The 13,110-nt window shown below is 37.6% G+C and overlaps 1 protein-coding gene across 1 annotated transcript in view; it reads left to right on the plus strand.

Annotated features, from left to right (window-relative positions):
• Positions 1-12,790, plus strand: part of SPTA1 (spectrin alpha, erythrocytic 1) — a 63,144-nt gene extending 50,354 nt beyond the window's left edge. Inside the window, exons 41-51 of the mRNA XM_046682008.1 lie at positions 331-407; positions 2,993-3,202; positions 5,171-5,467; positions 6,529-6,641; positions 7,827-7,844; positions 8,330-8,381; positions 9,505-9,692; positions 10,592-10,645; positions 11,037-11,183; positions 11,958-12,102; positions 12,641-12,790. Of these exons, the coding sequence (XP_046537964.1) occupies positions 331-407; positions 2,993-3,202; positions 5,171-5,467; positions 6,529-6,641; positions 7,827-7,844; positions 8,330-8,381; positions 9,505-9,692; positions 10,592-10,645; positions 11,037-11,183; positions 11,958-12,102; positions 12,641-12,790 (1,451 nt within the window). The remainder of the gene's footprint in view (positions 1-330; positions 408-2,992; positions 3,203-5,170; positions 5,468-6,528; positions 6,642-7,826; positions 7,845-8,329; positions 8,382-9,504; positions 9,693-10,591; positions 10,646-11,036; positions 11,184-11,957; positions 12,103-12,640) is intronic.
• The last annotated feature ends 320 nt before the right edge of the window (positions 12,791-13,110 follow it).

Consider the following 13,110-nt stretch of genomic DNA (forward strand, 5'->3'; position numbering starts at 1 on the left):
CAGAAAGATAGAGCCATGGGAAATATACAGTCTAGGAAATAAACTATGTGTTTGATTAAATTATTATTTATGTATAATCTGCAATTTTCATTTGTTATATGAAACACTCAGAAGTTCTTTTGGCCCTAGCTCTATTATAGTCAGTTTTATCCTTTATAAGTCTAGATAAAAAATCCACTGGTCCCCATTGCTGTCATATTTCAATGAATCACCCACTTTGAGAGTCAAGAGGCTCTCTTGTGGACTGTAGTAAATACTCCTTTTCTCCTTACCAAGACTAATACAAGAGCAACTATCTTCCCCCTCTAATTAACGACATTTGCTCTTTAGCTGAGAAGGAAGCAAGCCTGAAGATCAGTGGAAATGGTGCAGACCTCGCTGGCTTTCTCGCTCTCCTGGCAAAACAGGTGAGAGCAAGGCCTCCTTGTTAACAGGTTCTAGTGAACTCCAAGACCCATATCACACAGAAGCTGAAAACATAGAATTATTTCATTCCTGAATTTTGTGGTTTTATTTTCTGTAAGACCTGTAATCTTGTTCCCTCTTCCTTCCTGATATTGATAACTTGCTAGTTTTTTCTCCCTCTCTCGATTGCCTTTCCCCTCCCTTCCCCTCTCTCATCAGACTTGCTGCTGGGTGTTCATCATTTTTATTAGAGAACCAATTTTTGCTTTCTTTCTGTTACACCTTTGTATTATATTCCATTAATACCTTTTTATATATTTATCCTTCTTTTGGATTAACTTGATTTTTTAAAAAAATTCTTGAGATGGATATTTAGATTATCAAATATTTAGCCATTTTTTTCTTTTCTATTATATCAATTTAAGGATATAAATTTCTCTCTAAGCACAGCTTTAGCTGCATCGCACAAAGTTCTTGCTTTTTTGTTATCATTCACTTAACTTTCTGTCATTTCTAATGCAATTCCTTGTTTAACCCATTGGTTATTCAATATTATATGATTTGATTTCTAAACATGGGGCATTTCCACATTAATTTTTTGATGTTTGTATTGAGTTTAATTCCACTTTACTTTAAAAACATATTCTATATTGTTTTATAAGCTTGACTTGCATAGAGTAAATGGTCTGTTTTGCTGAATAGTCTATGTACAATTGAAGAAAACTGCGTTTTTCAGTGGTTTATGTTGCCTTTCAGATTTTGGTTGTTAATCAGGTTGTTTAAATACTTTGTTATTTATATATATTTTGAGGCTAGATTAATAGTTGTGTTGATATTTAGAATTATGAAATCATCTTGATGAATTCATACTTTTAATTATGAAATGTCTTCTTTTTCTCTAATAACATACTTTGATTTAAAGTCTTGTTTTCACATGCTAGTATAGTCTTCAATTATTTTTGTTTAGTGTTTGTAGTGTATGTCTATTTCCATCCTTTAGTTGTTTTTTTTTAACATTTATGTCTTTATATTTTATTTTATTTTTGTTGACTTGATACATTTGTATATTGCAAAATAATTACCACCAATTAACTAACATCTGCAAACCATCACATAATTACCATTTGTGTGTGTGTGTGTGTGTGGTGAGAATACAAGATTTACTCTCTTAGCAACTTTCAAGTATATAATACAGTATTATTAGTTATAATCACCAGGCTATATATTAGATTTCCAGAACATGTTAATCTTTTAACTGGAAGTTTATACCCTCTGACCAATATTTCCCCATCCCCCACCCCTGTATCCTGTGGTAACCACCACTCTACTCTCTGTTTCTCTAAGTTCAGCTTTTTTAGATTCCACTTATAAGTGATATCAAACAATATTTCTCTTTCTCTGTCTAATGTATTTCATGTAGCATAATGCCCTCAAGGTTCATCCAAGTTGTTGCAAAGGGCAAGATTTCCTTCTTTTTCATAGCTGAATAGTGCTCCCTTGTATATATACACCACATCTTCTTTATTCATTCATCTGTGATGGACACTCTGATTGTTTTCATATCTTGGCTATTGTAAATAATGCTACAATGAACATGGAAGTGCAGAGTGCTTTTATAAATATCATATGGTTAAGCATTGCTTTATTTATCTAATTTGATTATTTCATTGGAACAGTGAGCCCATTTTCATTTAAAGTAATTCATCAGTTTTGATTTAAAGCTATAATCTAACACCCTCCATCCCACCCAACCCCTACTTTTTGGCAAGAGATTTAAATGAAACAAGAAATAACTCAGATTTTTTTAGGCCTAACCTTTCCCAGTTTACTCTTACACCTAGGGCCTTTCAAGGGTTTCCACTAAACCTCTTTAGTTTATTCTTCAAAGGGAGAAGTAACAGAGAATATTACCATCTTACTTCAATACTATTCACTTGTTTCTGGAATTTTGATCCTTCACGTTATAGCTACCTGAGTTGCATTCTGATTTCTTTCAAACCTACTGAGTTTTTGTACTTTCATCAAGTAGTTAAAGTTGTTCTCAAAGGGAGAATTGGTCAAATATAAGCCATTCTGTTAAATCTGGAAATGGAACATCTCAAATTTTCTGATTCTGATATCAACATTTCCACAAAAAAAATCATTTGTATAATTGGCACCTGTGGGAGGTCTTTTGTTAGTTTGCATATGTAAGGCCTTTAGTGCACTGCTACTAACAAAAACACAAAATCTAACAAGTGATAAAAAAGAGGCTTAGAAAGGATATGAGCTGTAGGAAGGATTTAGTTTTGATTTGGAAAATTTGAAATATCGTATCATGCATCTTCCCATATTCCCTTAATATTAACTTTACACTTAACCTAAAATCTAATTACAGAACATATGTCCATTGGAATTTAACCATAATTCCAATCCTAAGTGTTCACTTAAGTTTCTAAGTCATATTTCCTTTTCCTTCATCATCACTTGAACTCTTGTCTCGTCCTTATCTTGTTCACGATAAACATCTGATAGAACCCAAGTGTGAATAACTCCTTGGGATCTGCATTATTTCTTTGTTCACACCCTCTCTGTGGGTCTTTCTCAGGACACACTGGATGCCAGTCTGGAGAGCTTCCAGAAAGAGAGACTGCCAAAGATAACTGACCTAAAGGACCGACTGGTGGCAGCTCAGCATAGCCAGACCGAAGCCATTGAGGAGCGCCATGCTGCCCTGCTGAGGCGCTGGGAACAGCTGCTGGAAGCCTGTGAAGCCCACAGACATAAATTGCTAGAGAAACAGCTGCCCCTGGAGGAGGTAAAAAAAAAATTTATGAGCCATGATCAGGCTTCGATTTTCTGTATGTTAGCCATGGAATTCAGAAATAGATACTAGAAACATGTTTGGATAATCCATAGACATTTGAATAAGTACGTTGAAAAGAATCAAGAGGATGTTCTTATTGAGCAAGAAGTAATTTATTTTTTTAGATTGATAGGAAGTTATTTTTTAGACTGACTTATCAGTTATCCAGCTGACTTGAGATGAAAGCCAGGCACGTGTAATGGAAGAGGTAGGTAGGACAAGAGGGTGGAAGATCTTAGTGTATGGAAGAACTAAAACTGGCAGGCAGGAGTCAAAGTTATACCTTTGCTTTTCTCTAACTCAAATACTAGACAAGTAAAACTTGTGTTCTCATCTTGTATTGACCTTTCTTAGCTGGGAGAATTCATATGTGCCTCTGAACCTTGATTCCTCCAGTTATGAAATAGATAAATGTTACCACCCATCTCCTACTGTTCTGTGTTACTACTATTAAAAGGGATAATGGATGGGAAAATGCAGTATAAACCATTAAACTTAATATCGATATAAGTGATTAAAATATTCTTTCTAGTAGTGGCCATCAAGGTATTGGATATTGATCATAAATAAATATCAACAGTAAAAGGAAGTCAAGATGGTCAGTGAAATCACTGAGCACTCTCAGACCATAAGAAGTATTGTACCTAACAACAAGTTAAGGTATGGAGTTAGGGGAATTAGGAAACAAAAATAAAAATCAATCAATCTGGACCCTTAGTTAATTTCTACTCTATTGAAGAACATGGGACGTACAGAAATAAACCTTAAGGGAAAATTTACATCAATTAATGGCAACTTTACACACTTATAAAATCTATTCTAGGAAGATATTTCACATTCTGACTCAATTTTACTTGATTTTCAAACTGCAAAGAGTTTTGTTATTTTATTTTCTGTTTATAAAATATTTGGTTGATACATAAATTTATGAAAATAATGCAAAACACTTAGGATTTCATGTCCTTCCTGTCTAGGGATGAATTAGTTTTTTCTTTGTTGGTCTATTTTAACATATACATTGCTGAAGTGAGTACAGGCAAGATGTAATGGTGTAATACTTTTGTAATTTCCCATTTATTTGGGCCAATTTTTTCTGCGGTAACCCCTATGTTTGGGGATGAAACTCGTTTGCACAGCATAAATCTCTTTGGAAGTAGAATCTGCTGACCAGAAATCTATGACACATTTTAAATCTAAAGCTATTATTGATTGCCTACTGTCTGGAATCCATGTTATTTCTCTCATTCAGAAATTCAGTCAGCCAGAGCACATGGTTAACTCCAGAGAGTAATGCAGAGATAGGGATGCAAGTTAGAGGGTAGGAAATGGATTTAAGCAGTGGCTTTGTGCATGAGATGAGTCGTAAACAAAGTTTAGAAGGAAGATAGGAAAGCAACTCAGTGTAGACAAAGAGACATCAGAGAGGCGCGGTCTGCAGAAGATTGGAGGAGAGAAAGAGGAAGTGGATAAAGGATGGGCTAGATTTGCCTATCTCATAAAAGATTTGTTTATTCAATCATTTATCCTTTCATTCATTTAACATTTATTTTTGCATGTTTACTAAGTACCGGGTAGAATTGGAGCACAGTCTTCATAATAAGAAATCATGAAATCTTATCATTGAAAATGACCCTGGCCTCTTTGGGAATCTTGGAGCTAAAATAACTCTAGAAGTCATTCAACCTCCTCACTTGTAGGTACCAGAATACTTGACTAATTAAACATAGTGAGACCAAGACCAGGGTTTGTACCTTGAACTCACAGTCCATCTATCAGATCACATGGTCCTCATTAGTTTTAGTTCTGCCCTGTTAGAGTGCTGACCTTGAAAATATTGAAAGACAGCCATTTTTTTCTCCACAGTCTTCTCTTGCTGAGGGGCTTTATTGGGAAAGATAAAGATTTTTTTTTTCTCTGTAGGCTGAGAAGTTATTCATGAAATTTGCAGAAAAGGCTTCAGCTTTCAACAACTGGTGTGAAAATGCTGAGGAGAACCTGTCAGAGCCTGTGCACTGTGTCTCCCTGAATGAGATTCTGCAGCTGCAGAAAGACCATGAGGTCTTCTTGGCCTCCTTGGCAAAGGCCCAAGCAGATTTCAACGATTTGCAGGAGCTAGACCAGCAGATGAAGGCCTTAAATGTGCCTTCCAGCCCTTATACCTGGTTAACAATGGAGGTGCTAGAAAAGATCTGGAAGCACCTATCTGACATCATCAAGGTAACTTGGGGCATGGCAGAGAGTTCCTTTGGCTATTGTGAGCATGACCAATGAATTTACTATCCAAGTTGGGGGGACTTTTGAAAAATAAAGGAAAATTGTTAATAATTATATTGGGATGGCAGTCGACAAATAGGATTTTCTAAGAAAAATTTGGAAGTATGTTCACAGTAGGTATTGCCCTATGCCTCATGGTTTAGAGAGCCTTAAGGTTCTGGGTGTTTAGCAGTGATTCAGGGAAGCAAAAATAAGTTCCAAGAGTTGGCTTTAAAAATCAATCATGAAAAGTTCATGAGGATTTGTATATATGTTCAGAGTCTATATTCCTGTCATCTCAGGCATTCCTTATCTTATAAACACCTCCAATAGTACCTTTTTGTGTGTTTGTATTTAATTTTTGTCTGTCTATAATTATGTTCATCATAGAAACTATGGAAAATATAAAAAAGTTTAACAAAGAAATATTATCCCATAACATTACCAATTTTAGATGGAAACGCTTGTTACTATTACCTTTCCCTTTAAGACTGTTTTTATGTTCATTTAAATAAACTTTCAGGGGCCGGCTCCGTGGCCGAGTGGTTAGGTTCACACACTCCGCTGTGGCGGCCCAGGGTTCGGATCCGGGGCGTGGACATGGCACCGCTCATCAGGCCACGTTGAGGCGGTGTCCCACATCCCACAACTAGAGGGACCTGCAACTAAAATATACAACTGTGTACAGAGGGGGTTTGGGGAGATAAAGCAGAAAAATAAATAAATAAATAAATAAAACTTTCATGTGAAAAAAATTGAGAAGATAAAGATTTGCCTTTATTGCTATCTTATTTGTGACTGGGCTTCATCTTAGAGACACTTGTGAATACTTATGGGAAGTGACATAGCTTTCTTCACCTTTTGGAGATGAGAAGAGGTGGCCTGAAAGAAATATGAACATGCAGGCTGGAAGATAGGTTAGATTTGGGAGAAGGAAGATGTGTAACTGAGCCTACAAAACAGTTATTTTACCACAGAGAAAGATCTTCAATGTGCACCCCACTATCTGTGATTTGGGCTTTTAGGAACGGGAGCAGGAGCTACAAAAGGAAGAGGCAAGACAGGTCAAGAATTTTGAGATGTGCCAGGAGTTTGAACAAAATGCCAGTGCCTTCCTTCAATGGGTCTCAGAGAACAGGTGTGTTGTGCTACCTTGAAACTCATAATCCTCCTGTCACACACTCCATTCACCATAGGGATGAAATACATATCTGAAGGGAGGAGGAGGGACTCCCACAGCATTTATATTGTCCCCAAATCACCATATCCTGCCTGTGCTTTATATTTGGAATTGATTGCTTTCTCAATCAATCCCTTCAAAATCAAGAAATGAGAATTTCATCCTGTTGCCCATTGTGTACCATTCTGTATTCTCTCCTTGATGCTTTCACTTTTTCTCCTGTTGCTTGTAATTACAGTCCAAAAATAGTAACAGTCACTTATGCTTACATACCACTTTGTACTTTACAAAGTACTTCTGTATCCATTGCCTCACTTAACGTTCAGAGCAACCTTGAAAAGTGTATAGAGCAGACCTTATTATCTTTGTTTCCAAGTGTGAAAAGAAGTTCAGTAGATAAATTGACTTGCTCAAGGTTACATATAGTGTATTTATTGGCACAACCAGAAGCAGAGCCTCCTATGAACACCTAATAAGAAGCTATTCTGTTGCCTGCCTACTAAACCTGTGGTGAGAATCAAGTGAGATAATATATGCTAATTGCTTTTATTAAATGCAAATGTTCTATATATGAAAATAACGTTTGTCACATCTTCTGGAACAAGTGACCTGGAAAAGAGGAGACTTATAAGGTGTTAACACATTAGAATAAATGAATGAAGTTGGTAGACTGTACCCAATAGGTGGGTCAGAATTGTAGAATTTTGAGAGTTAAAGTAGTGGTTTAGAAAATCTATGATATATACTGTTCACACAAACCCACTGACAAGGATAAATCAGACAGTGAACCAAACGAAACCCTGTAAAGGCTAGAAAACGTGGAAAGAGGCAGAAGAAACACAGCTCAGCCTCCTCTGCCTTGGTCTTGGTCCCCCAACCCCTGGCAGCATGCGCCCAACATTGATCATATCTCCTGACACCTGAGCTCTTCATCCTAAGGTAAGTTGCAGCACAGAAGGCTCCGAGGTTCTCAGTGTGGGAGAGACTTTGGGATCCATAGGTGGAACAGGTTCATATTTTATGGCTATCAAAGATTTAGAATGTTTCATCAATTTGGAGAAAGAAGATTATTGAAATAATCCATGTTAACGTATGATTTCTTTTTTCTCTCCACTGATTCCTGTGCCGGACCTCCATGTCCAGAGCTTATTTTCTGGATGGGTCAGTATTTTATGTCCTCATTCTTGTTTTGTTATATTATTCTGGAAGAACTAGTTAAGGAGAACTTAGTACTGAGGCATCTTCATCCCACCTCAATCTGATGGTGCCCAGATAAAGATGTAGCGTGAGAAAGAGAAACACTTAACCTTCCTACCATTCTGGCCTTCCACCAGGTGGAGTCTTGCCTACATTAGGTTAAGGGTATGTTTGAAAATAAGAACTAGGAGGGAGGTCGGGAAGCCTTCTTGTAGACAGAGAAGAACCAGGTCAGGCCTTGCTTCACTTCTCGCATGTCTGGCAAGGCTGCCAAGAGACAGAAGGATTTGGTTTTGTGAAGATTTGGTGTTATGAAAACTCATTTCAGAGAGGCCACATAACTTGGAAGAAGCAGAAGTAGGGAAGTACAGGGGCTTTAAGGTGGTCAGTCTCTGTGAAATGTTGACCTCTGATACTATGAGTAATGTTGTCCTCTGGTTCTTAACTAGATCTTTGCTCAAAGAAACAGGAACTCTGGAATCCAAGTTGGAAGCAAATAAAGTAAGTAATGGTCTTCATTAGCTGAAGATATTGCCAGAGTTACAAGTAATGAAAGGAAAAAACACTTAAAGGCAACCCTAGTGATACTTTTAGGTAAACTCCCTGGCCTGAAAGTCAAGAGCGTAAGGCTCTGGTGCCAACCCTGCCAACAATTTGCATTCTAACCATCAGCCACCACTTCCTGGACATGGACTTCAATCTCTGTACTTCAATTTCTGCTCTACACAATGAAGTTAATGATATCTACATTATAGAGTTACTTTTATTTTTAAGAGAAAAAAATGCAAAAACTCCTAGACTACAACCTGGAGCATCAGCAAACGTCTGTTATTTTACGATATGATAAGATAATCCAACTGAATCTAGATAATCTCTTGACAATTGAATGAAGCAATAGGCTAGAACAGTGTTTCTTAAATTTATTTTCATTATTGCCCCCACCAAGGAGAAAAAAATAATTAGTTAAAGTTAATTTATCCCTAATGAAAGAACTTAAATACTAAAGAGTAAGACGTTACCGGGTAGGATTGATTTTCGGAGGGCTATAAGCCATTGTAATATCTAAATGTTTTCACACCCATCCCCATCATCAGAATCAATTCACTCCTCCTCTCCTTGGAGAAAAATAGTCCCCTGTTGAGAAAGCATGGCCTGGATGCAGAAATTTGGAATATAATGTACCTGGATGATAGGAGCAGCCTGTGGAAGTCTGCCCAAGCAGATGAAGGAGGCCCAAGAATGAACAATGGGGAGCTTAAGTAGGCCTGAAAGCTCAACCACAATCAATAGTGCAGATATTTCATGATGCAGATCACTGGGAGCTAATGGTGCGTCGATCCTGGAAATTCTTCTCTTCTCTATCTGCAGTATGTAACTACTAACTCTTAGATTTATATATTACATATTACCAGAATGACAGAGTCTTATCACTTAACCTTCCTACCATTTTATAAATGAGGAATACAGAAATGATTTTTCACAGAGTACAGGAAGATTTCTGAAAATAATTAAAGAGGAGCAATTAGGGGAAACTCAAACTCATTAACTTCTTATCTTCTCTATCATCTTTATGCTTGTATCTCCTACCCTTAGTGACTGCCTCTCTTCTTCTGTCTCTTTTCAGAAGAAGCAGAAGGAGATCCAGGCGATGAAGCGTAATCTGACCAAGACTGGGGACCTGGGGGACAGCTTAGAAGAGGCTGTGGTCCTGGACATCAAATACAGCACCATTGGGCTGGCCCAGCAGTGGGACCAGCTCTCCCAGCTTGGGATGGAAATGCAACATAACCTGGAGCAACAGATCCAAGCCAAGTACTGAGAACCTGTGGCCAGGGGTGGGGAAGGGTGTGGGTAGTATTAGGTGTCAGGAACTTAATTCCAAGGGCTAGAGTTTGGGGTGCCGGATAAAAGAGCTGCTTCAGAAATAGTACACAAATCATCTCCAGAACTAATATTCCCTCTCTTGATTGACCCACAGAATGATATTTTTCTTTATATGGGAATCTATTAGGAAATAGGAGATAGCGCTCCCATCTCCCTGAATCTACTCATCATCTAGTTCTCAGAGTCTCCTCACCATCTTATGTGGATCTTTTCAGAAAGCACCTCCTTTTGTGAAATTCCCTCTAAAATGTCTAGAAATCAAGAAACATTCAAGCTATAGAGGAGAAGAGCAAAATTCACTTTTTTCTAAATAAATTAATTATATAACACAAGCTTTAGCTTTCCATAGCTTTTTGACAGCATTATTATCTAGATCAGAGATTGGAAAACTTTTCCTGTAAAGAGCTTGATAATAAATATTTTAGGCTTTGAGAGCCAGATAATCTCTGTTGTAACAACTCAACTCTACTGTTGTGGAGAGAAAAGAGCTATTGATAATTCATAATGAATGAGCATGGAGATGTTCCAATAAGATTTTATTTATGACATTGAAATTTGAATTTCATGTAATTCTTATGTTTAATAAAACATTTTTATTCTTTTGATTATTTTTAAGAATGTAAAAATGTAAAAAACATTCTTAGCTCACTGACTATACAAAAGCAAGTGAATGACTGGATTTGATCCACTGGCCATAGTTTGCCAACGCCTGAACTAAATGACTCAAATAGCATAACACCCACTAAAATTCCTCTCTGTTTCAAATGACGTGTCTTCTGCTATTTTTCTGTTTTATTTCATGGGTTGATTTATGTTTTTCCTTTTAGAGACACCTTAGGTGTGAGTGAGGAGACACTAAAGGAGTTTAGCACAATATATCAGTGAGTATAACTTCATAGATGATTGGTTCTTTGTTTTGCAGACCGTTCAGATTGAATCTCTAAATAACTAACATTCTTTTTTTTCCCTCAGTATGGCTTAGTAGAATCTTAAATGAAGATCTAAATATGTTATTTGCTTCAAGTCATGGTTTTTAATATGTCTGTGAGATTCCTGGACTTTAGAAAACAAATATCTTTCATGTTTAACATTTTATGCTTTTTCCATCATCCATTAGGTTAAAAAAATGCAGAAACACAGGCAAGCTCTCCATTCAGTTCTCTGATAACCTTATGACATGTTAATAAAGCCCCAGCTGATGCACCAACAGCTGTTCTTTTCTATTCTAATCTGGTTCTCTATTGAATCTGATAAATTTTTTTTATTCTTTAGACACTTTGATGAGAATTTAACAGGACGCTTGAGTCACAAAGATTTCCGGTCCTGCCTGAGAGCACTCAACTACTACTTGCCCATGGTGGAGGAGGATGAAACTGAGCCCAAGTTTGAGAAATTCCTAGATGCTGTTGATCCAGGAAGGTAGGAGGAAGACCAAGGGCCAGACCATAGCAGGGAATGGGGCTTGGAGGGACAAATACAGAGAGTAAAATGAGTCATAAAATATGAAATTAGTTCACCTTAAGAAAAGGAAGATGGAGACTACCTTGAATGAATTGGGCAGCTTTTGGTGCCCTTTTAGAATTAGCTCAGAAGTTCCTGGCACTAACTACAACTCAGGCACCAGCTCTGCAATTTGTTTAATTCCCGGGTTAGGTTTGATCTGTGAATTTCAGCTGGTTCTGAGAATGGACCTTGAGAGAAGAATCCCTTCACATGTGTAAGATCCTAAGGAGACATGGATGATTCAGAGGCTGACTCATGGGGGTGAGGTTGTTGTGTGCTTGTAGGGGTAGAATAGAGTCATAGAGGGATCATGTTACCTTAGGGAGTAATTCTTACTAATGCCAAGGACCAAAGAAGACCAGAAATAAAGGTCTTCAACTCAACTGGAAGAGCTTGAAGTATCTAAAGACTGGTGTTGATGGGAAATTCGCAAATTCTAAGTAGAGAGTCAGGCAGAATGACTCCTGTAGAAACAGAGGCTGGAACTTTGGAAACCACTTATTTGGCTGTAAGAGCATGAGGAGAGGGGTCAAATAAGGATCATAGCCCATGGTCTCAGAGAGCTGAATTGAAAGAGTCACTTGGAGAATCTTTCTTCCCTCTGTCTCTGACACACTGAATAAGATGAGAAAAGGGCCTGCTTTCACTCTATCTTGAGAAGGCACAGTTCTTGATCCGTTTCTCCCACAGGAAGGGCTATGTCTCAAAAAAGGACTATACCTCATTCCTGGTTGACAAGGAGTCAGAGAACATCAAGTCCAGCAATGAAATAGAGAATGCTTTCGAAGCCCTGGCAGAGGGCAAGGCCTATATTACCAAAGAGGACATGAAACAGGTCAGAGTCCAGTTGTGTCCATTCTCATTATGGTCTCATCATAATCTAGATTTTGCTCACCTTGAGCATGGTTGCCTACTACAGGCAACTACCATCCCTGCCAAACCCAGTTTTTTTTTTTTGCTCAAATATGGCTTTATACTAGATATCATTTGCTTAGATCACCAATTCGTGTTGTCTTGACCAAGCTCAATAACCTACAGGCAATCTCTAGTGACTATCAGGGTCAATCCCAAACTTACAACTCAGTTTTTAAGGCTATTTTTTAACCCCATTTATTTAATAAATCAAATTTAGTGAATGAGATAAATAATGTAGTCAAAGTGAGATGAAACTCTTGAGGTCAGAGCTGAGTTGAAGAAATGAATTGGTCTTATTCATGAGAAATTTTGGATTTATGAGAAAAGTGTGCGATAGGAACAGGGCTGGCTTTTTCTTCCAAAGTTTGTCCACTTTCTGGGTTTAGGGCATAATGGAAGCCCCAATGATCCAGGTATTTTGAATCCTTATAACTGTATCTTTCTTTTTTATGTTTCAGGCCCTAACCCCGGAACAAGTGTCATTCTGTACCTCACATATGCAGCAATATGTGGACCCAGAGGGCCGAAGCCACCTTTCTGGCTATGACTATGTTGGCTTCACCAATTCCTACTTTGCCAATGGAGAAGCAGCTTCTTCTGAATCATAGAAAATCTTGGTGTGGTGGGAAGTATTGGGGAAAGATGGAGAAAGGAATGAAGAGTGGAAAGATAATCCAGTGTGTGTGTGTGTGTGTATGTGTGTGTGTGTGTATGTGTGTTTTATGACATTTATTGCAGGACCTGGAAAAATCTCAAGCTTGGGAGCTATAAGGCATTAACAGAGTTTGAGAAGAGGAGGCCTTGGGCTTATTTTGTATGAAGCTAGTCACCACTGAGAGGTGCCAAGCTTTCTATTTTTTACTTTTTGGGGTTCAACATAGCTTTATTATTTTGTTTTGATTATAGATTAAGGTGTTTTCTTTTTTAA

Source organism: Equus quagga, chromosome 13 (genome assembly GCF_021613505.1).
Source record: "Equus quagga isolate Etosha38 chromosome 13, UCLA_HA_Equagga_1.0, whole genome shotgun sequence".
NCBI classification, from domain to species: Eukaryota; Metazoa; Chordata; class Mammalia; order Perissodactyla; family Equidae; genus Equus; species Equus quagga.